This window comes from Anolis carolinensis, unplaced genomic scaffold (genome assembly GCF_035594765.1).
Source record: "Anolis carolinensis isolate JA03-04 unplaced genomic scaffold, rAnoCar3.1.pri scaffold_10, whole genome shotgun sequence".
Taxonomy (NCBI): domain Eukaryota; kingdom Metazoa; phylum Chordata; class Lepidosauria; order Squamata; family Dactyloidae; genus Anolis; species Anolis carolinensis.
The window spans coordinates 4460869-4485372 of record NW_026943821.1 but is presented as its reverse complement, the minus strand read 5'-3'; the positions used below and the strand labels follow the sequence as shown (position 1 = coordinate 4485372).

Sequence of the window (24504 nt, the reverse complement as noted above, 5' to 3'; positions counted from 1 at the left end):
ATACAGTAGAGTCTCACTTATCCAAGCCTCGCTTATCCAAGCGTCTGCATTATCCAAGCCATTTTTGTAGTCAATGTTTTTAATATATCATGATGCTAAATTCGTAAATACAGCAATTACAACATTACTGTGTATTGAATTACTTTTTTTTGCCAAATTTGTTGTATAACATGATGTTTTGGTGCTTAATTTGTAAAATCATTACCTAATTTGATGTTTAATAGGCTTTTCCTTAATCCCTCCTTATTATCCAACATATTCGCTTATCCAAGCTTCTGCCGGCCTGTTTAGCTTGGATAAGTGAGACTCTACTGTACTAGGGAAACATCCCTTCCTGGGATTCTCACTCTCAGAGGAGCCAACAAAGCCTCCCTTGGAAGACCGTTCCTCCACCATTATCATCATCTTCTTTATAACCCACTTTTATCTCGATTGAGTTCCACCCAAAAGGCCCTGATGCCCATGTCTGCAACAGATGGGCCAGTGAAAGTGGTGGGACCAAGAGAAAAGCCTCCAACACAGATCATAAGATTAAGCAAAGGCTCATTAAGGGGAAATATGACCTTTTCTGGATCTAAGCTGTAAAAGCCCAACACTTTAAAAAAACACCTCCTTAAAACCATCAAAATGGCAACTCACCGACCATTCTGGGTGGAGGAGGACATCCGTGAGTTCGATGACTAAAGTGTAAGGGGGCTGGTAATAGGGTTCCTTCAGGGGGTCTGGGAGCAGCTTCGGGCTGGTGGGCTCAATGATCATCTGGAAAAGAAAAGTCAGCAGAGAACTTGTCTCAATAAAAAGCAAGAATGAATAACAGGCTCCTGGCAAAGTGACTTAGCTTGGCTCAGAGATTAGATTTACAGCATCTTTCCAATGTAGTTTTCTCCCTCTCTTAGACAAATGCTAACAGAAAAAAGAAGAAGAGATCAAGTCCAATCCTTTAAGTGAGGTGTGACTAAATTCATTTTTTGAACAGCTGATACTTCATTCAGGAGTGAGAGCACAAGATGGCATGTGGATGTGCCAGTATCTTAGGGCTGTTGGTTTTACCTCATTAGTTCAGAACTAGCATTAGCAACACACAGAATTCAGCTATACATTTCTTTCTACAATACCCTTTTTAACAACCAACCAGGCTGTATTGACCGACTGGGGAGAAGAGAAGGGAAGCCTTCTTTGTTGTGGTTCATTCTGGTGTCAATCCAAACACAGCTTCTTATTGAACACTACGGAACTCCCTGTCATTTTATAGTTTGTCTTCCATTCCAGATTTATCACCGTACCTGTCTTGTCTTTTGGATATATGTTCTATTTTGACATAGACATTCTCTCCTCAGTTTGACTGTCACCCATATTGTTGTGCTATACTAGACTTTTAATGCCTCAAATGATTGCTTTAATATTTTTATTTTTATTATGTTTTATTTAAATTATGACTTAATTAGTTTTTAACATTGATGCTTGTCTTCACTATTCATTTTATGATATTATATGATATGCTGGGCTTGGCCCCATGTGAGCCGCTCCGAGTCCCCATTGGGGAGATGGAGGCGGCATTATCATCATCATCATCATCATCATCATCATCATCATCATCATCATCATCATCATCATCATCATCATCATGGAACTTAAGTAACCATAGCATGACCCCTGTATCCATAGCTGGTCTCTGTGATATCATTTATTCCCATCTAACAAAGACATTTTCTAGGTCTTCCAGTGCAACTCTATGTCATTCTTGGGCCAGTGGTACTTCACAATTATTTGTGATTATGCGTATCCACGCAAAATCCAGGAACATATCCCCCTATAGACCCTGAGATCTTATTGTGGACTCAATTTTGCACCTATGCTATGGTTACAGTTATTTGAAATTGTCTGTCTTAAGTGACAACATCATCCTGCAAAGAAATAACTTTTGCTCAATATTGTTGCTTGTGGAATGTTATTTTTGGGTATTACATTTGAGAAACAAAATGGAAACATTGCTCTTGGATGGAAATGGCTAAGAACAAATCTCAGGTGCTGCAGGCTCTATTTCAGAGGAAGCAACTGGTAAAACCACTGCCTAAGAAAACCCTGTGATATTCATGAGGTTGCCATAAATCGATAAGGCAACTTTGTGGGCACACAAAGGAACACGACTACCTACCTGCCGGTAATCCTTGAAGTATTTGTATGACCTCCGGAGCTGCTGAATCACCACGGGATCTGAAGCGAAATTGGGAAAAAGAAACAAACAGATGGTACATACTATAACAGATATGAACAGATTCCTCTAAGTCTAAGGAACGTTTTTGCCAAGGATAAATGGTACATGCGTGTAAGAATGGCCAGAACCAGTCCTGTTTACGTGCCACATTTTGAAACCAATTTCTAACCTGTTCTAACTCTAATGGCTTGGAAATGTGATTTTTACAGAACAGTTTCAGCTCCCTCAAAACCAAGAGCTACAACTTCGAGTATGTCAGGTTGGGAAGAGTGACACATTTGACATTTTACTGTGAAAATGCAGTCAAGTCCCATTAAGTCATTAATGTTCAAGTCCCATTATAGACAACGATAAAATGGTGTCCTTTATATGAAATAGCAAAGGTTTACTTTTGGGATCGTTATAACTTTTTCAAGCTGTGGATAGTTGAATCCGTGGATGCAGAGTCGGTAGATACAGAGGGATATATGGAGGCTATTTTAATAAATAATAATAATAATAAGTTTATTTTTATATCCCACCCCATCTCCCCGAAGGGACTTGGGGCGGCTAACATGGGGCCAAGGCCAACAACATACAATAAAATACAACAGTATATAAAATAAGATAAAGGTAAAGGTTTCCCCTGACGCTAACTCCAGTCATATCTGACTCTGGGGGTTGGTGCTCATCTCCATTTCTAAGCCGAAGAGCCGGCGTTGTCCGTAGACACCTCCAAGGTCATGTGGCCACTGGCATGACTGCATGGAGCGCCATTACCTTCCTGCTGGAGCGGTACCTATTGATCTACTCACATTGGCATGTTTTCGAACTGCTAGGTTGGCAGGAGAGTATATAAAATACACAATATAAAATACATAACCAACACAATAGTATAAAATACACAATATAAAATACATAACAATCACAGCGCGATAACATGGCGCTTCAGTCCATAGTCATTCAGTCCAAATGGAAGCCATGGTTGAATCTTTGGAGACAGAATTATTGGGTACAGTAGAGTCTCACTTATCCAACATAAACGGGCCGGCAGAATGTTGGATAAGCAAATATGTTGGATAATAAGGAGGAATTAAGGAAAAGCCTATTAAACATCAAATTAGGTTATGATTTTACAAATTAAGCACCAAAACATCATGTTATACAACAAATTTAATAGAAAAAGTAGTTCAATATGCAGTAATGCTATGTAGTAATTACTGTATTTACGAATTTAGCACCAAAATATCATGATATATTGAAAACATTGACTACAAAAATGCGTTGGATAATCCAGAGTGTTGGATAAGTGAGACTCTACTGTACTTTCAATGGAACCTTCAGTATATTCCTTTGTGTCCAACCATTCTGTTTCAGGTATACGGATAGGTTTTTACTGGTTTATTTTGAAAAGTTCCACTGTTTCATTCTATTTTAATGTTTGTGTGTTTTTCAGGTTTTAAATTATGCATTGTATTGTTGTTAGTGTTAGCTGCTCTGGTTCTCTTTAGAGAGACAAAGAAGAACAGAAATAAACATCATCATCATAACAACAACTCCAATCATGCTGCCATTGGTAAGGAAAATAATCCCTTCTCGGTGACAAAGGTTATCAGAAGCGAGGAAGCCACATTTCGGTGCAGCTGTTCAGTAATAATCCAAGTCTGATGTCGACAAGGATGGCTATTAATTGCTCCCAGGTCCGAGGATAGCGATTCAACCCCTCCTTGGCAGAAATAACTATAATAATACAAAAGCCACCTGATGCAGCTTGAACATATGCAGGGCTCGAGCCCCGTCTTCCCTAAAGAATACTAATGGCTTTTCCAACGACAGGCCTTCGCTGCCGCAGAGGTCAGGCTGGCGAAGAAGAAAGAGCGTGTGAGCGGCTGGGTGAACTATCCCTCCGAGATTTGAGGGAGCGGCCAGGGTTATTCAAACAGAAACTGTAAGTTAATCAATCAAAGACAAGCCCCCTGAATGAGGCGTAATTTGGGAGCCATTCTTATGATAATTCGAGCCCAGCAGCTGGGGCCCAAAGGCTGCCTTGGCAGGCCCTTGGGGGAAATGGCTTCAGGTGTCAATGCCGCAGCCCAGGCTTGTATGCTGGAATTCAAGGCAAAACATATATATCCATCTAAAATGCACACAGAAGGCAGCCAATATCAATTTCATCGTTTTAAATGCAATTTTGCTTTAGAAAAAACTTGGAATGACACCATGCTGTTGAGTGGAGAGAAAAATGGCTTGGTCTGGCTTAGATTTCACAAGTTACAAAACAAAAAAAGTTTGCATCGTTGATGGGATTTTAAATTTACATTCTATCATTATTGTCAATGTTTTCCCAGTTTTCTTGTGATAAAATCAGGTGCCTTGGCTTATATTTGGGTCGGCTTATACGCGAGTATATACAGTAATTGAGTACATTTTATGCTGTATGTTGATTTTTATGATGGTTTTATTGATATTGATGTTTTACTGTTGGAGTAATTGTTTTATCGTTTTATTGCTGTATGTTTCGGGCTTGGTCCCCATGTAAGCCGCTCCGAGTCCCCATTGGGGAGATGGGGCGGGGTATAAAAATAAAGTAGTTATTATTATTATTATTATTATTATTATTATTGACACAACGACGTTGTATGACACAGCAAACAAGATAGATATGCTGGATTTCGTTTCACAAAACCACAAGTCGAACACTTCCCAAGTGTCTGGGACTGTGTGATGTATTTTGGATTATTATTATTATTATTATTATTATTATTATTATTATTATTATTATTATTACAGTAACTGTTTTCCTCAATCAGAAAACTGTATTTCATTGTACATGTCATTACTAAATAATATGTTTTAATGTTTGATAGACTGAATGTTTTCTTCATATGAGATGAATCAAGCTACCCTGTTTCCCTGAAAATAAGACATCATTCATTTCTATGGGTTTGATCATTTTTAACATATGATCATTGTTTGTATATTATGTTGTAAAGCACTTTGGGTCCCCTTGGGGAGGAAGGCAGTATAAAAATGATGTAAATAAAATAAATTTGTCATACTGGTTCTGCCACTATTATTTGAACTGGTTTTACAGTTCTGAAACTGACTGGCTTGTCATAGCAGATGCTGTTTTCGCTCCATTCTGGAAAGACCTACATTATTTTTATAAGGACCGCAATAAAACATTCTTTTAAATAAAAAACACATGTGCCAAGTGGCTGCTTCCAGATTTCCATTAAGTCTGGCATTAGAAAATGTAACCTCAATATTTTCCAGTGAATGGGAGAATATGAAGCAAAGGCCACCTGATGCAAGCAGAAAAGTCAAATGTGCATGCGGAGGATAAAGAAGGGCATGAGGAGAAAAGTTTTGGTATCCCCAACTGCAGAGCTGTTTAACCAGACTTGTAAACGTGTGCTTAAAAAGAGGGAGAGGGGGTTAAAGAAGCCTGAATGGGAGCGGAGGGGGAAGAGAGAGTGAGTCTACTGTGGGCAACAATGGGGCTGTTCCTGGAGGAGGCCTTTTGAGCTGCAGAGAGCATATGCCAGGCCCACTGAACAAACCTCTCCCCCTTCCCCACCTCCCTAAGTCCTCTTTCCCTTGATTTCTTATATATTTTATAAGAAAACCTCCACTAAGTGGACAATCTGCTTCTCAAAAGCACCCCACAGTCCAATTTGGACCTTCAGGGCCACAGCCATCTTATTTCTTTGTTTCTGATGTCAACTCAATTTTTAAAAGTTGTCTGTTCCTTCCTTAGAAAAGAATTCTACTGCTTCTGGAACCTTTCAAGTACATTTTGCTGTTTAAAAATCAACTGCAAGGCCTTTTAAATCAATTACAAGGTTTTTTTGTGTGTCAGGAGCAACCGGAGTTGCTTCTGGAGTGAGAGAATTGGCCATCTGCACGGACGTTGCCCAGGGGACATTGCCCGGAAGTTTTGATGTTTTACCATCCTTGTGGGAGGCTTCTCTCATGTCCCCGCGTGGAGCTGGAGCTGAGAGAGGGAGCTCATCCGTGCTCTCCCCGGGTGAGATTCAAACCTGGCAGCCTTCAGGTCAGCAACCCAACCTTCAAGTCACGAGGCTTTTATTGCAATTATTTATTTATTTATTTATTTATTATTATTTACATTACTTTTAGCCCGCCTTTCTCTCCTAGGAGACTCAAAGCGGCTTAAAGTAAATAGGCAAAAATTCAATGCCTAAAAACAATGTAAAATGCCTAAAAACAATGTACAGTAAATAGGCAAAAATTCAATGCCTAAAAACAATGTAAAAACAACAATTCATATAAAACAATCTACAAAACAACCGTTCATATAAAACAGATACCATTACAACAGATACATTAAAAAGGTGTGAGTCTGGATTATCAGGTTCAGTCCAAATAGACTGCTTTCAGGCTAAACCAGGCATGGGTAAATTTGGGCCCTTCGGGTGTTTTGGACTTCAATTCTCGCAATTCCTAACAGCCGGTAGGAGTTAAAATCCAAAACACCCGGAGGGCCCAAGTTTTCCCATGCCTGGGGTAAACCAAAGACATACCAATGATACGCAAAAGGCTATGCAAAGATGCCTTTAGGATCTGACAAATCTGCTTCTCCGCCTGCCCTGTCTTTGTCATTGTGAAAAGCAGAATAGCTGAGGAGGAGCAGGACATCTGGGATGCCTATGGCAGAATAATCATTCCCCCAAGGGACACTCGCGGTCCTGAAGGCTCTGGGGCTCTCTCCATTCACTGCTGCCCGCTGCATTTCGCCTCAAGCGATGTTCCGCCTGACCTTCTGTTTATGCCCCGATACATCTGCTCTCAAGTGACCAAAGAAAGCCAACCCCTCCCATTCTTCTATCAGAAACGTCAAACGATTCTAGTTATTCCTGGAAGCTTTGCTTCTGGGGATTTTAATGTTTTAAGCCACTTGTAAAGAGGTGGCTGGGTAAGGAAATCGCTATTCCCTTTAAGATCCAGTTTAACGCATGAAGGAGCCCACCTGTTTCTTGCTCAACTCTTTGTCTGTCTTAACCAATTCCTCAGCTGGTTAAATACAAAGGTGCCTGAAGTTACCTTGGCCCAAATTCGAGATTAAAGTGCCAAGTTTCTACCTATGAAACCACCTAGATATGACAGGTAAAAAAATGTATCAAGCAACACCTGATTCAAAAAGCAGCTCCAAAATACAACACAATATAAACCAGGAAACTCTAATAATTATTGTCCTGCTGGATTGTGAAATCCTGCTTTTCTGATTATTTTTTAGATAGGTAGACTTTATATAGTACTAGCTGTGCCCGGCCACGCGTTGCTGTGGCAAAGTGGTGGTGGTATTGGTTAAAAATTGTTGTGTAATTTTTATTTGACGTTATTTGTATTTTTTAATTAATTTTATTGTAAGTTATCTTTTTATTTATTATATTTTATTATTTTATTGTATTATTTTTAGTTATTTTCTGATATTATAGTATTTTATTGTATTAATTTTTTTGCGTTTTTAATTATTTTTTAGTGTTTTTTATTATTTTTTATTGGGTTGCTAGGAGACCAAGTTGGAGGAGCTTAGCCTTCTAACTGGCAGCAATTGGATAAAAGCAATTATTCCTCTCTCTCTAATTAGGACTTTATTTTTCTTTTCTTTTTGTTGTATCAACTTAGAGCCGTGGATGATGGGTTGTGTCGTCAAATTTCGAGGTTGGGGGGCCTGTAGTTTTGTTGTTTTGTGGGTCGCCGTGATGCCATCACTCTTTTATATATATAGATAGTATATTATGATGTTATGGATCTTTTGTGAGGGGGATATTAGAAAAATTAGCTCCTAGCATGACTATGTAGGGATGTAATGGTCTCAATGCTGGACTCTGGAAACCAGGGTTCTTGTTTTGTCTTGCAAGGAAAATCCTGTGAGAGATTCACCTTAAATTCAAGCCATGGGTGGATGCAGAATCCCTTTGATATGGAAGGTCAACTATACTCCACACCAGGACCCCTAGCTGTTAAATTAGAAGGTAATAACAGTAGCAGCAATGTGTATTTAAAAGCATCAAAAACATTTGTAGCACAACATCTGCCTTAAAAACAAGTTTGGAATGCAAGGGCGGGTCGTTGCCTCTCAACTCCAGGGATTCTTGGAAGAAACCGTTTTTCTGGGGCCAAGCCCAGGCAAAACAGACAATATAAAACACAACAATAACACAAATCAATCAACAATAAAGCAAGTCATAAAACAAATAAAATCATATAAAACAAACATGCTTGATAAAATCCTGGGTTGGCTCCTAAAAAGAACTGGTCCATAAAAGTGCTAGTAGTATCAGATACAGTCGGGGAGAGGACGATACAAAACCATTATCCCACTAAAGTGCTGGGGAAGGCATAAACAAAGGAGACTATGACTGGCTAAAGGAATAAAGTGCAGTAAAAATAAAAATGGGCAACTGGTCAATCCTTTGCTATGGAAGTCAATCGCCAAAGGCCTGTTGGAAGAGCCAGGTTTTCAGAAAGAGTCCATTATTAGGTATAAACACTGGGTTGTTTTTAAACAAATGTAGCAGCACTTTTACACAGGAAAGCTCAGAGGTCTCTCTCCAACTTGCTTCTCAGTTTAACCACAGTTGATCTCTAACAACTCAGAACTGTCCACCTCATCCCTGTCTAACACTTCATTACATCGTAAGTAATTTCAAAGAGGCAGGGTTTCTACTTACCATTATCAAATTCATCAGGGATCTGCAAAGGGAAAGAGAGAGAGAAACTTAGTTATAATAATGAATCTACTTCCAGTTAAGGAGTCCTGGTGGCGAAGTGCATTAAAGCACTGAGCTGGAGACCGAAAGGTCCCAGGTTCAAACCCCGGGAGCGGCGGGAGCGGCTGCTGTTAGCTCCAGCTCCTGCCAACCTAGCAGTTCGAAAACATGCAAATGTGAGTAGATCAATAGGTACCGCTCTGGCGGGAGGGTAACGGCGCTCCATGCAGTCATGCCGGCCACATGACCTTGGAGGTGTCTACAGACAACGCCGGCTCTTCGGCTTAGAAATGGAGATGAGCACCACACCCCCAGAGTCAGATATGACTAGACTTAACGTCTACTTCAAGTTACAAGGCAGAAAAGAGGAGCTGGAAGCAACCCAACAGCTGTTGCTGTGTTTTTAGACCTGGAACCATGTGTTTTGAGACTTTGGCCCCCAAACCATTGGAAGTTGTCCATCCCTGACTGAAAGGTCAATTTCTTCTGACCACGCATGGGCAGAAATGGAAAAACAGTCACTGTTTTGTCTTTTGGTGGCCATAAGGAGTTATGTCTGTACTGTAATTGGTTATTATTTGTACTGTAATTGGTTATTATTATTTATTGTATCGCTTATTGTGTTGTGATGTGTTGTTTTTATATGCTGTTTATTTTGTATTTCTTTTGGCATGGCCCCATGTAAGCCGCCCCGAGTCCCCGTTGGGGAGATGGTGGCGGGGTATAAATAAAGTTTTATTATTATTATTTTATTGTATGACACAGCAAACAAGATAGATATGCTGGATTTCGTATCACAAAATCACAAGTCGAACACTTCCCAAGTGTCTAGGACTGTGTGATGTATTTTCGGATGATGCGTGCAGATCCCAGCAGGGTGGCCTTTTGCAGTTGGCAGATCGTAATTTTGTCAATGTCTATTGTTTCCAAATGTCGGCTGAGATCTTTTGGCATGGCACCCAGTGTGCCCATCACCACCGGGACCACCTGCACTGGTTTCTGCCACAGTCTTTGAAGTTCAATCTTGAGGTCCTGATAGCGGCTGAGTTTTTATTATTATTATTATTATTATTATGTCTGCCATTTATATCTGGAAGGCCTTGCCTTGGGAAAAGCTGGGTTACAGGAACATCTGAGCAGAAGACCGGTGGCTACAATATGATGTCGGAATACTGGATTTAGGACCTGATCCGGGAAGGCCATTATCTAATCTCACTAGACAGAGACCTTTCCCAGGTGCCTCTAATCAGCCTTCAAGTCTGCCAAGCAGGAGCCCAGTTGCTCTAGTGGGTTGGCGCCTGTCCTGTTGACAGAGGAGTCTGGGAGACGGTTATGGGTGGCGGTTGTGGACAGACAGCCTGCTCCTGGAAACCAAAGCGGGTCAGGAGGAGACAGACAGGGTCAGACCGGACAACAGGAAGGAAGTGCGGTGCATACGGAGAAGGAGGGATATTACTGGGCCGTATTTAGCCCCACAGCAGCCCAAGCTAGAGGCAGGAACCGGGCCTTTTAAAAGGCCAGGATGCAACAGAGACGCAGACACTGACTCAGCAGAATGGAATAACACCTCGGTGCAATGAAGACGTGCAATGAAGACGCACATCTTTGGGCAGGAGACCTGGGTTTCAGCATAAGAATGCCAGGGAGTGTTGAGCATGTCGACACAGAAAACCATCAGAGAGGAAACAGGTTTATAAAAAGCAATTTAGGGACCGTTGCTCTTGAAACCAGCTTTTCATCTAAATAAACCATTTGTTGCTATTGAAGACCATAGCTACTCCACGTCTTGCAAATTGATAACAAGGGGATTTAGAAGGCAATGCAGCCAGCCTTCCACATTAGTGGATTTGATTATGTGTAGATCTGCTTTAGAATCCTAGAACTGGAAGAGACTCTAAGGGCCATCCAATCCAACCCTCTTCTGCCATGCAGGAAGACACAATTCAGGCCCTCCTGGCAGATGACCAGCTGGACTCTTTTGAAAAAAAACTCCAGAGAAGGAGACTCCAGCAGACTTTGAAGCAGCATATTCCACTGCCAGGCACCTCTCACTGTCAGGATGTGTGAACGAAAGCCTTTCAATCAGGCTTTCGTTCAGGTCATGGGACAGAGACTGCCTTGGTAGTTATTACTGACGAAATTCGTTGTCAGTTAGACCGGGGCAGATCAGCGCTATTGGTACTCTTGGACCTTATGGCTGCATTTGACACCGTGGACCATGACTTGCTGATCCATCGATTGGCTATGTCTGGTGTACGAGGTTTAGCTCTTCAATGGTTCAATTCGTTTCTCCGGGACTGGAGACAGAGGGTGGAGTGGTCAGGCCAAAGCTCTGAGAGCTCCTGCCTTTGCTGTGGAGTTTCCCAGGGTGCTCTCCTTTCGCCCCTGTTATTTAACATCTACGTCCGACCACTTGCTGGACTAGTGCGGAGCTTTGGCATAGAGTGCGACCAGTATGCAGATGATACCCAGCTACTCTTGTGTCTCAAACCTGGGACAACCACGATTCCTGAGAACTTTAAGATGTGTTTGGAAGCAGTGATGAGTTGGCTGCGAGCGAGTAGACTAAAAGTGAATCCCGCAAAAACTGAGATACTCTGGCCCGGCCAGCCACCAGAGTTAATCCAGTCACTGCCTGACTGATGGGGAAGTTCTGGTTCCGTCTGCTGCTATTAAAAGCCTTGGGGTTGTGTTGGACTCATCGCTGACAATGGAGGCCCAGATCACTGCCATAAGTAAGCAGGCCTTTTTTATCTTCGCCAGGCAAGGAAATTGGCATCCTACCTTTCGACAGAAGCACTGGCAACGGTAATCCATGCAACAGTCACCACTAGGCTGGATTATTGTAACACCTTATATGCTGGCCTTCCGAAGACAAAAACCCATAAGATCCAAAATGCGGCAGCCAGGCTGCTAGCAGGATCATCTATAAGATCCCATATTACACCGATTCTGAAACAACTGCATTGGCTACCAATAGAACATCGGATCTCTTACAAGATACTGGTCCTGACATTTAGAGCTTGAAATGGCCAAGGACCATTATATCTTAGGGACTGCCACATTTCTTTTTCCCATCAGTGGTCACCTCGATCCTCCCAGGAAAATCTCCTATACGTACCGGGCTCTAGGGAGGTACACCTGGAAGCTACAAGGCGTAGAGCCTTTTCGACCGATGCTCTAATTCTGTGGAACTCATTGCCTCCATATGTTAGAGCAATGTCGGAGTTGCGACCTTTTGGAAAAGCGCTCAAGACTTGGCTGTTTGTGCATTTAAGTAAATCAGATCTAATTTGCCAAATAGTCACTGTTGAATGTTTTTAGGTTGAATGTTTTTATGTTGAATGTTTTTATATTGTGGAATGATATTTTAAATTGTAAGTCGCTCGGAGCACTCTGGTGGAGAGCGACTAATTAAGAAATAAAGTGAAGTGAAGTGAAGTGATGTACTTCCTAATGTTTAGGTGGAAATGTTTTTTCTAAGAATCCCCAGGTCTTTAAGATCACCTTCTGTTGGAAGAGTCATGCCATGATCTACAAAATTCCTAGATTTTTTTTCAGGTTAAAAAACAAGAGCCTTGGAGGGTATGAAAGAACAGGATGTAATCAAGGATATAACCCAATGCCAGGGCTTGGCCATAGTTGGTTACCTAAAGCAGTACCTTGTTGCTGCTTAACTACCTGGTTTGCCGGAGAGGCGCCTGAACCTCTCTTCTCCTCACACTTCACTCTTTTCTTTGGACTTGTTCTGTGCTTGCAAAAATAACTGAGCTCTGAAGCCAAATGGCTCTCACACCTTGAATCGCCTTGCATCAACAGGCAGAGGTGTGCCACTACACAGCCAGCCACCTCCACTCAGCATGGCTCTGTCAACAGTGCCACCCTAGCCAGTTGGACCTACACATTCAGATGCGACAGGGCGCGAAAGGAGCCCTTTGGACCACCGCTCACAGAAATGGTTTCATACACTACGAATGGGTGCTTTTGTTTCACTGGGATGCTTTCAGGTATTGTGACAAAGGAAAGAATCCCAACAACAACAAAAACAACAACAAACCCACATAACTCTTGTAAAGGAAGAAGAAAGAAGCAGCAAAGGACATGCCTCATCATGATCATCAGCACTTTGTTTTCCCCCACAATTTAGGACACAAAGTTGCTAACAACTTCCAATGCAATACAGTAAAAACACGCCTTGTAAAGGACATGTTCTCCTATTAATAATGACATTGATAGGATAGGATTCTCCCTGTTCCCCTCTAAAAAAGTTCTTCTGTATGTCTATATAAAACATAACTTCAGCTTCTTTGAAAATTGGTCTTCTAAATACAGTGGAGTCTCACTGATCCAACGTTCTCGATTATCCAACACATTTTTGTAGTCAATGTTTTCAATGCATTGTGATATTTTGGTGCTAAATTCGTAAATACAGTAATTACTACAAAGCATTACTGCGTATTGAACTACAGTAGAGTCTCACTTATCCAAGCTAAACGGGCTTGGATAAGTGAATATGTTGGATAATAAGGAGGGATTAAGGAGAAGCCTATTAAACATCAAGTTAGGCTATGATTTTGCAAATTAAACACTAAAACCTCATGTTATACAACAAATTTGATAGAAAAAGTAGTTCAATACACAGTAATGCTATGTAGTAATTACTGTATTTACGAATTTAGCACCAAAATATCACGATATATTGAAAACATTGACTACAAAAATGGCTTGGATTATCCAGAGGCTTGGATAAGCGAAGCTTGGATAAGTGAGACTTTACTGTACTTTTTCTGTCAAATTTGTTGTATAACATGATGTTTTGGTGCTTAATTTGTAACATCATAACCTATTTTGATGTTTAATAGGCTTTTTCTTAATCTCTCATTATTCAACATATTCAGTTATCCAACGTTCTGCCGGCCCGTTTATGTTGGATAAGTGAGACTCTACTGTACTCAAGAGATCCAGGTTAGTACTGAAGGTGAGGACTGAAAGAGGCTTGGGCTCTATCAAGCAATCCCACACCAACATTATTAGGATAGAAACAGAAAGTAAATTTAGATATAGGCTGTAATACAGTAAAGTCTCACTTATCCAACATTCGCTTATCCAACGTTCTGGATTAACCAACGCATTCTTGTAGTCAATGTTTTCAATACATCGTGATATTTTGGTGCTAAATTTGTAAATACAATAATTACTACATAGTATTACTGCGTATTGAACTACTTTTTCTGTCAAATTTGTTGTATAACATGATGTTTTGGTGCTTAATTTGTAAAATCATAACCTAATTTGATGTTTAATAGGCTTTTCCTTAATCCCTCCTTATTATCCAATACATTCGCTTATCCAACGTTCTGCCGGCCCGTTTATGTTGGATAAGTGAGACTGTACTGTATAAATTAATTGGGCCGAGGAGTGAGTTGCCTGTGAAAAAATAGCAGATAGAATAAAATTCCATTTTGCCTGTTGAACCTACTCGTTGTGCCCAAAGCACAACCAGTTGTTAGGAATTGTGGGAGTTGAAGTCCAAAACACCTGGAGGGCTAAAGTTTGCCCATGCCTGCTTTAAGGTGTCGTGAGAGGAGGGAAAAATAAGAGAATGAAAATGCATTAGTTGTAACTAGAAACTCGGATAAGCAATACTTTCGACTTGCAAATATATTCCAAAGCCAACTTGTTAAGATTCTGCTGTAATGTTTGATTGCTGAAACTTGGCTGTGTCTGAACCAGGGACCTACGTCCTTACAGGGTCCAAAGAGAAATCACTAAGAGGGGAGCTCTTTCAACTTGACCAAGTAAAGGACCAGCTGTTAGAATCACAGAAGTCTCTGCACAAAGAAACAATGGATCTTAATACATTAAAAAAAAGCCATCCTATCTGCTTGAGTGTACACACACACAGAGCTAGAGTTGTATTGTTTGCAGTCACAGGTGCAAGAATAAGGCAGCTGTTGGCCCCAAATGCACAGAGCCTTGCCCCCTGCCAAAGTCACTGGTCAAACATACCCCAGCAACGTGAACCAATCTCACAACATTACACAAAATGTGGCTATAGCCTGGGGCAAAACAACAATGTTCCTGGACTGAGCCCAAGATCTGTGGCTATTTTACGAAATAAAATGATCAAACTCTTCAGAGCACAGCAAAGGCAGAATTCTGTTCCAGAGATACTTTCTGAATCACAGCTTTGTTTTTACCCCTTTCGCCTGAGTTTGGGATTATGTAAAAAAAATGAGTGGGAAGAAGCGAAAAGACTTTTTAAGACACAGCAAGATTAATCCCAGGTCTAATCCGCAGAGCGCCCTTTGTTCAGGGCAGCGGAAAATTGGCTTGGCAGGGAGGGAACCGCAGCAGTGTTGACAATCGGAGGCAGACAGGGCAGCTGTCAGATGTCTTCCCGAGACACCCTCCAAGCCACAAAGCCCTCCTCCGCTTTAACCAAACACAGCCACGGCTACGGAGTTAGCTCAATTGAGCATGAAAATACAGCAGCACATCCTGGCACTTGTTAACCAAGTAAACCCTCAGAAGAAGGCAGGCGACATCTCCAAGGGAATTAATGGGTTGGGCTGGATGTTAGATGGCAAATTTCTATGCTGGTTTCAATTCGGAGAGGCTCAATGGACCCTGTGCATGAAGTGAAATAAAGGCTGAGGATTCCTTAAACTTAACTCAACCTCTTCAAAACAGGGCATTTTCAGAAGCTGTTAAGGCCTGCATGTTTTTACTTTTCTTCCTGGGTAACTCTGGCAAGAACTCTTAGATTGTGTTGTTGAAGGCTTTCATGGCTGGGATCGAGGGTTGTTGTGTTTTCCGGGCTGTATGGCCATGTTCTAGAAGTATTCTCTCCTGACTTTTCGCCCACATCTATGGCAGGCATCCTCTGAGGTTGTGAGGTATGGAGAAAGGAAGGTTTATATATATATCTGCGGAAAGTCCAGGGTAAGAAAAGAACTCTTGTCAGTTGGAGGCCAGTGTGAATGTTGTAGTCAATCACCTTAATTAGCATTGAATAGCTTCTTCTCCTGGCGTCTTCCTGCCTGGGAGCATCCTTTGTTCAGAGTCATTAACTGCCCCTGGTTCCCATGTTGCTTCTTATTTACTGTTCTGATTTTTGAGTTTTTAATACTGGTAGACAGATTTTGTTCATTTTCATGGTTTCCTCCTTTCTGTTGAAGTTGTCCACATGCTTGTGAATTTCAATGGCTAACCCTAACCCTAACCCAACAACTATCATGTCAGACTACACAGAGAAGCCATTGAAATTCACAAGCATGTGGACAACTTCAACAGAAAGGAGGAAACCATGAAAATGAACAAAATCTGTCTACCAGTATTTAAAAAACACAAAAATCAGAACAGTAAATAAGAAGCAACACTCTGAAAACAGAGGAGTTTCCAGACATGGGAACCAGGGGCAGCTAACGACTCAACAAACAAAGGATGCCCCCAGGCAGGAAGAAGCCAGGAGATGAAGCTATTCAATGCTAATTAAGGTGATTAACTACAACATTCACACTGGCCTCCAATTGACAAGAGTTCTTCTCTCACCCTGGACTTTCCACAGATATATATAAACCTTCCTTGCTTAGTTTCTCCATACCTCACAACCTCTGAGGATGCCTGCCATAGATGTGGGCAAAATGTCAGGAGAGAATACTTCTGGAACATGGCCATACAGCCCGGAAAACATATAACAACCCCAACTCTTAGATTATTTGGGATTTCCTGATTGTCCTATATGAAGTGTTGAGTGCACCCTACAAGACGCTTTCCCAGAAAAAAAAAACAACTTCCAATATAGAGTATGCAGGATAGGGGACGATGGGCCGTGAATGGGCACACTCTCTTTCAGGGTGGCTCGTTCACCACAACTGGCCTGATCTGCTGCCGAGGAGATGGCAGGGTTCTGGAAAAAAGGCAACCTGATAATCTGACAAATGGTTCTGCAAATTTAAAGAACAAACTCTGTTTGAAGGGGAAGACAGGAGTTTCAAAAACCAACTAGGCTGATTTAATGCTACAGGTTTGGGGTTTTATACAGAGGTGCAGCAAGTCACGCTCCCTCAGCTTCAGAGGAAAGCAAAACATGAAGATCATGTTTTTTTTCCTTCCTAAAATATCTTCAGACCGGGATTTGAAAAAGCATACAGGTTCATATTTTGCTTCCTCGGTAACCACTTTTGACAATCTTGGCAGCACTCCAGTGTCCTCGGCGTGTTTCCGGATCCCAAAGCTATTCAGTTTTGAAGCTCAATGGTGCCACCTTTAGGGGGAGGCCCAGAAAAACCCCTTAAACATAGAGTCAAAACCTGAATACTACTTATTAGGAATTACAGATAAAGAGACCAAATTTGATATGAATGATGAAATTCTGTTCACATATTGTGCTACAGCTGCCAGGATGACATTTGCGAAAACATGGAAACTAGAGGATATTCCGAAGAAAGACACTTGGTTGGATAAAATAGAAGAGATACATAATATGGACAAACTTACGTTCCTTCTGAAGGAGACGAGAGGAAACTACGTAAGAAGGACAAATTGGACCAAAATAGAAGAATATTTTAAGAAAGCTAGAAATTTAGATTAAAAATTTGTGAATCAGAAAAATGTTACAGTGAAATTATGTGTATAGGTAAAGATTGGAAGCTTACTTCCTAGTTTTGGTGATGTTTCCCTGTACCCTACTCTGTTTTTTTTCCCTTCTCCTTTCCCTGTCTCCCGTCTTATTTATCCTTTTTTTTCCTTTCTTCTCCATTTTCCTTTTCCCCACCTTCCTCCACATATGCCCGTTTTTAAACTGTGCACTGTATTTGCAAAATGATAATTAAAAACAACAACAACATACCTGTACCACAAAAATAAAAGTACACAGAGACTGCAGAACCTATATTTAGCACACTATACTTTGGAGACACTGGAACAAATCAAATATCATTTTAGGTATCTGATGCCAGGACCAACGTAGTTAGGCAGGACCAAACTTTTTAAGGACCCCGTCCAAAAACATCTGTAGAAATATTTCCACCTTCCTACACGCATACCAACATACCAACGGAGAATGAGAAAATTATTTGGACTCCAATCAAAACGATCTAAGAATATTTTAATAAATATACAATTTTAATCAGCTTAAAAGGTTATTGTATTACTTCAGGTTTTCTTAGCAATAATTGCCTTCCTCTGAGACTGAGAAAGTGTGACCTGCTTAAGGTCACCCAATGGGATTCCATGGTTGAAAGATGATCAAACCCTGCTCTCCAAAAGTTGGTCCAACTAGCTCCCAAACGTGCTAACTGGAAACAGGATTGTTACCGAATTCATTCTATCATTGTTCAATGTCTGAATCATACTGTACTTCAAAATCATTGCATGTTGCCAATTTTTAACTATGTTTGCTTTCACTTTTACAAACTTGAGTCCCAAACCCAGAAAGACAGGATGATGTTGTTGCTGTTGTTGTTGTTGTTATTATTATTATTATTATTATTATTCTCTCTTCTCCAACTAGAATCCCAAAGGTTTTTAAGAAAACAACAACCTATCTTCCCATTGAAACCTTCCTTTCTGGTTTTCTATCACAACCCCGAGTGTTGTGTTTTTAAAACCAGAAGCTGGGAGATCAATGCAGACTTGGAAGAGTGACAAAGGACATTTGTAATAAAAAAGGAAAGATCAAGAAACAAACAATCCCCTTTTGCAAGTCCACATTTCCCAAAAGAAAGAACCAAAAGAACAGCGGAACAGGGCAAAAGAGATCAAAAAGGGCCCCGTTTTACAGCCACTTGGGCCGAGAGGCAGCCAGACAAGGCAGCAGGGCAGTGCTGATGCCATGCGACTTGCAGAGAGCCGTGAAGTGTGCCAAACCCAGCCATCCAGATCCATCTGCTCTGCTATGGCCATTCGCATGGATGTGACAGGCGGCCTGGAAAGGGTCATTAACAAAACCAAAGGGGTTTTATGGCGGCTTGGGAACAGCAGGTAAAGGGGACAGACAGAGAAATACCTTTGGGAAAGCACTTCAAAGCACGGGCATGTGGCAGCTGCTCTTCGGCGGATTCTGGACGGGGAAATCTGTGCTCCAAGGAGACCTACGACCACTGAACTCTCCACTGCTCTTAGTATGTCCAAATTATCCTGCCTCAAGGAGCACAGATGGGGAGGGAATTTAAAGATGCAGTCTTTCCCATCTCTGAAGCTTACCTTTTCCTTATAATTTCTTCTCAGAAAAGAAAATATAGAGCCAATCCAGATGTGAAACTGGGTAAACTGAGAGATCACTTCTTTGGAAGATAGTGCCTTCCGTAGCTCTAGAGTGCTGAGGTTCAACTTCTGGAATAAATGACATTTTTGCCTTCCATTTACTGCTGGGAACCTTTCACTATTCATCTCTAGTCCTCTGGTGCTCATTATTCCAATTTAATGATGAAGGCCATATCCAACAACAACAACAACAACAAATAAATAAATAAATAATAAAGGTGACAGCAGGATTGAGGAGAAACAACTAGAAAAGCTGAAACGATATGAGGATTTAAAGATCGAACTGCAAAGACTCTGGCACAAGCCAGTTAAGGTGGTCCCAGTGGTGATCGGCACACTGGGTGAAGTGCCTAAAGATCTTGGCCTGCACTTAAACACAATCAGCGCTGACAAAATTACCATCTGCCAGCTGCAGAAGGCCACCTTACTGGGATCTGCTCACATTATTCGGCAATACATCACACAGTCCTAGACACTTGGGAAGTGTACGACGTGTGGTCAAATTCGACAGCCAGCAGAATGTCTGCTGTGGGCTCATCTTGTTGTGTTTCAAATAATAATAATAATAATAATAATAAACCTTTGTTTATATCCTGCCACCATCTCCCCGTGGGGACTTGGGCGGCTTACATGGGGCGAAGCTTGATGACATAACTGAACAAAATATCCTATGGACTCCTGGAGCTCCAGAAACAAGTGCTTTCTGGCTGAGAATGGTAAAATATCTTTCTCTAAACTACAAATCAAGAGACAAGTGTCGCGTATTGGTTTTAGCATTGGTCTATGAATCCCCACTTGGCCAGGAAAACCCATATAATCCAGAATATCAAAACAGATCATCCAGATATTCTGCTTTGAACTGAGTTACATGAGTCCACACTGCCATATAATCTAGTTCAAAGCAGATTATCTGGATTTTATATGCCAGTGTAGAAGGGCCTGAGAGCTATAGTTGTCAAATCATGTATACTAAAGCTCCCGGGGTTCCTTAGCATGGAGTCATGGCAGTCCAAGTGGTGTCAAACTGCATTAATTACACTGTGTAGAACAGGGGTCCCCAAACTAAGGCCTGTGGGGAGGATGTGGCCCTCTATGGTCATTTACCTGGCCCGTCCTAAACTTCAGACTTAGGGTTATCCTAAGTCTGAAACAACTTGCAAGCACACGACAAAAACAATCCTAATTTAGGACTATTACATCATAGTCCGGCCTCCCAGCAGTCTGAGGGCCCGTGAACAAGCCCTCCACTTAAAAAGTTTGAGGAGCACTGGTGTAGATGCTCATAGACCATATAGAATACAACCAAAACTCAGAGACACCCGCCTTTCATAAACCTCCTTTAACCATTTTAAAGGAATGAAAACAACATCTTATATAGTAAAGTCTTGACTCAGTGTGAGGACACATAGATATACAAAAGACTTCTTTTCCTCACTGAAAAAGATGAAAATATGCATTTTGTTTCCTTACAACCAGATCTTTCTTTTTTTTCAAACGGTGTCATCTCTAACTTTTCCAGGAGGCAGTTGGGCCAGTAATTCCGATAGAGAGCAGATGGCATGTGCCAGCCATAAGCAGACCTGCTGCCCCAAATAGGAGCAATTTGCGGGAGCATGAAAGGAGCGTGTTAGCACCAATGGAAGAATTTTGGGGGAAGAAAGGGGTCTTCACCTGGAAGCAACTGGCAAAGTACCCTCTTTTGCTGGGGGATATGGCAGGATGACTCAATTGAGGCGCAGTTTGCATCATGGTGTGGAATGGCAGCTCTGCCTTCAACATCAAAAGAGGCTCCGCTATAGAAAGGCAATCAGGAAGTCGGAAATACTTTTAAAAGAGGGATGAGGAGGAGGAGGCACATTTGAGTCACCCTTCTTTTCTCCAGAAGCACTTTGGGCTTGTGCTGCATATCAAAAGGATCGTAAAAGCCCCTAATCTGCATTCTTGGAAAGAACTGGTATAGAGGGAGATTTCCTCACAGAAAGGGTCCTTTCAGGACTGATTCAAACCCTGATCTGCTGAGTTGTAGTCTAACTCAAACTGCTACACAATGCTGGCTCTCGGAACCACAGAACCAGAAAGAATCAACACATAGGGGCAGACAGACATTTAATTATAATTTTTAACAATATAATAAATTTGTAATTAAAGAGTTGGAAGAGAACCCAAGGACCATCCAGTCCAACCTCTTTCTGCCAGACAGATAAAGCACAATTAAAGCCCCCTCAACATCCAGCCTCTGTTTATGCTCTTCTAAAACAAGCCACCTGCGTAAGCTGAAAACATGTGTCTATGTGAGGCTAGAAAGAAGAGAAGTATATGACCAAGTCCTTCAAATGGATCACTTGCACTATTAAATCAAACAGATACTGCACAGGATATGAAATTACAAAAGAGATCTATGCACAGATTTTCTTCTTTCTAACCAGCAAGTACAAGAGATCCGGTTGGATCCCTTCCTGCTGACAGGTAAAGACCTTTTATTTCATCACTTTTATTTTAAATTATGCAACTGGCGCCTGTGTAAAGCAGTGTATTGCACTGCTGTCTCCTACCCAGTTGATTTTAAACTGTGATTTTTAATCTATGTTTTATGAGTATTAGTGTTGGTCTTTGTTACATGTATTTTAATATATGCATTTTTATATGTGAGTCCAACCTATCTTAGTGATCACATCTCTTTCTACGAACCAGCGTAGGATCTGAGATCGACAGAGCAGGCCCTTCTCTCATTCCCACCACCATCTCAAGTGTGGCTGGTGGGGACGAGAGAGAGGGCCTTCTCTGTGGTGGCCCCCCGGCTCTGGAATACCCTCCCAAAAGAGACTAAGACACCCTTCAATCCTTCTGTTCCAACATGAAAACATGGATGTTCAGACAGGCCTTTGACCTTGAGTAGGCTGAGTGGGCTCATATGAAGCTGACACATGACACTTTGTGAAACGACAGCAGTTAAGTTTTATTTACTGCCGTTTTAAAATTGTATTATTTTGACTTCATGCTATATGTGTTGTTGGGGGTTGTTATAATTGTATGTGACTTGTTTTATACTTTTGTACCATTTTTACCTGTTGTATGTTATATGTGTACCATGGAATGCCTTGTAAGCCACCCCGAGTCCTTTCGGGGAGATGGTGGTGGGATATAAATAAAGTTGTTTTTTATTATTATTGCTACTACATTTTATCTGCTTGTTTTAAACAAATGACCCGCCTCGAGCTGTGATAGGTGGGTAACAAATACTTATTATTATTATTATTATTTGATTTTACCCATAGTATTATTTTAAAATAATTTCCTGGTAATTCTTTTTTAACTTTTACAAAATAATAATAATAATAATAATAATAATAATAATAATAATAATAATAATAATACCAATACTTTATTTGTATTCTGCCCTATCTCCCCAAGGGGACTTAGGGCAGATTCCAGCAACACTGACACAAGGCAAACATTCAATGCCTAGAAACAACACACACAGATAAAAGTAAAGGTTTCCACTTCTGGCTTTGAGGAGTGGTGCTCATCTCTGGAGAAAGTAAGTAAGAGTTTAACCGCTGTCTTAGCATTAAAAATATTAGCATTTTATGCTAGTTCATTTACCACTGCAATGTAAAAAAATTTGAATTTTATATTTAAAGTTTTTAACTCTAGCTCAAACAGTACTTCAATGCCTTGCTTTTATGCTCAACTTACTCCATATTGTTTCCTTTATTGGTCATTGTCATTGTCCAAAAATTAGTAAATTTGTTTACAACCCCGGCCGAAATATAGGATTTGAATGCCCCCTTGATGTTTTACTTACTGCTCAACTGACCAAATATATGTATACTTTAACTGAATCTTCTTTTAGATTTTAATAAGCAACTCTGAGCCCCATTAGATGGGGAGAAAGGCAGAGTATACATTCAATCAATCAATACATTCAATATGGCAAAATACGAAGAGTCGGAAGCGACTGAATGAATAAACAATGGCAAAACAGGCCCAAGATGGGGATACAGGAATGAAAGAGTCCTCAAAGGAGACCCATAATTGTGCCCCAAATGGACTGCGGTGTGAGGTCTGCCATCAACCAATTAAAGCCACATGGAAGAGGGTGAGAAGGAAGAAATAAAAGCCCCCTCCCACGATGAATATGCAGAGAAACCCAGCTCCTCAAAGGCGGACAGGTAGCTAAGCCCCCCCTCGGCCAGGCCCATTCGCACATCCCTGGCAACATGCGCCGGCTGTAATAAGGGCCACAAAACCCCTGTGGGAACCCAGCTCCAGCCTGAGTCCCACGGCTGAGTCACTATGGAACAGGAAATGGCAAGGATATATACGGATTTGGAAAAAATTGGGCCTATCCTCTCCAATACGTTCAGTGAAAGGAAAGGAAAAGGGGGAAAGTGGTTGGCTCAAAGCTATACCTACTCTGCAACCTTGTTTTACTACCATTGTTTGTTTGGAGTAGAACTAGGGCAAGGAGAGAATTTCGAGCTTCTGGAGCAAAAATAAAATTATTATAACCTCAGAGAATACCTCTCCAGGTCAATCTTCCAGCGCAATTTCTCATCTTATCCATCATGCGACCCTTTCAAAACGGTCTCCAAAGCAGGTATGGGCCAACTTCGGCCCTCCAGGTGTTTTCGACTTTAACTCTTACAATCCCTAACAGCCAGTAGAGGTCCAAAACACCTGGAGGGCCGAAGTTGGCCCATACCTGCTTTGGAGACCGTTTTGAAAGGGTCGCATGATGGATAAGATGAGAAATTGCGCTGGAGGATTGACCTGGAGAGGTGTTCTCTGAGGTTATAATAATAATAATTTTGTTTTTGAACCCCGCCTCCATCTCCCCGAAGGGACTCGGGGCGGCTTACATATGGCACAAGGTGCCTAAAACAACGCATAAAATAAACACACAGTACAATACAAAATAAAACTACTATTACATAAAACAATAATTTGAACTCAGAACAGCACCCAATAACCTATAGTGTTATCTGTCATATAAACACGGCCAATTGTAAACAAGAAGGAAAGGGATAGTGGAAGTTGTAGCTAAGGAACAAGCTAAGATGAAAGTGATGTGCTGTATCATAATTGCAGACCATTGGGCTAGACATTCTCAAAGGCTTGTCTAAACATCCAAGTCTTCAATTCCCTCCGGAAGGAGGATAGGATGCGGGCCTGCCTAATCTCCCCAAGGAGGTTAAAAATAGAAATTTATATTCATGGTTTTTTCCACTTTCATGAGAGTCCTGTACCCCTAACTCCTGCCTTTATATATATATCAGCATGTAACAAATTTTGAAATAT

At 41.2% G+C, this 24504-nt stretch overlaps 1 protein-coding gene across 1 annotated transcript in view; it reads right to left on the bottom strand.

The window, feature by feature from the left end:
• Positions 1 to 24504, bottom strand: part of timm50 (translocase of inner mitochondrial membrane 50) — a 42682-nt gene that overhangs the window by 8252 nt on the left and 9926 nt on the right. The window contains exons 4-6 of the mRNA XM_003228378.4: positions 8896 to 8917; positions 2156 to 2214; positions 640 to 759 (exon numbers count right to left, since the gene is read on the bottom strand). Of these exons, the coding sequence (XP_003228426.1) occupies positions 640 to 759; positions 2156 to 2214; positions 8896 to 8917 (201 nt within the window). The remainder of the gene's footprint in view (positions 1 to 639; positions 760 to 2155; positions 2215 to 8895; positions 8918 to 24504) is intronic.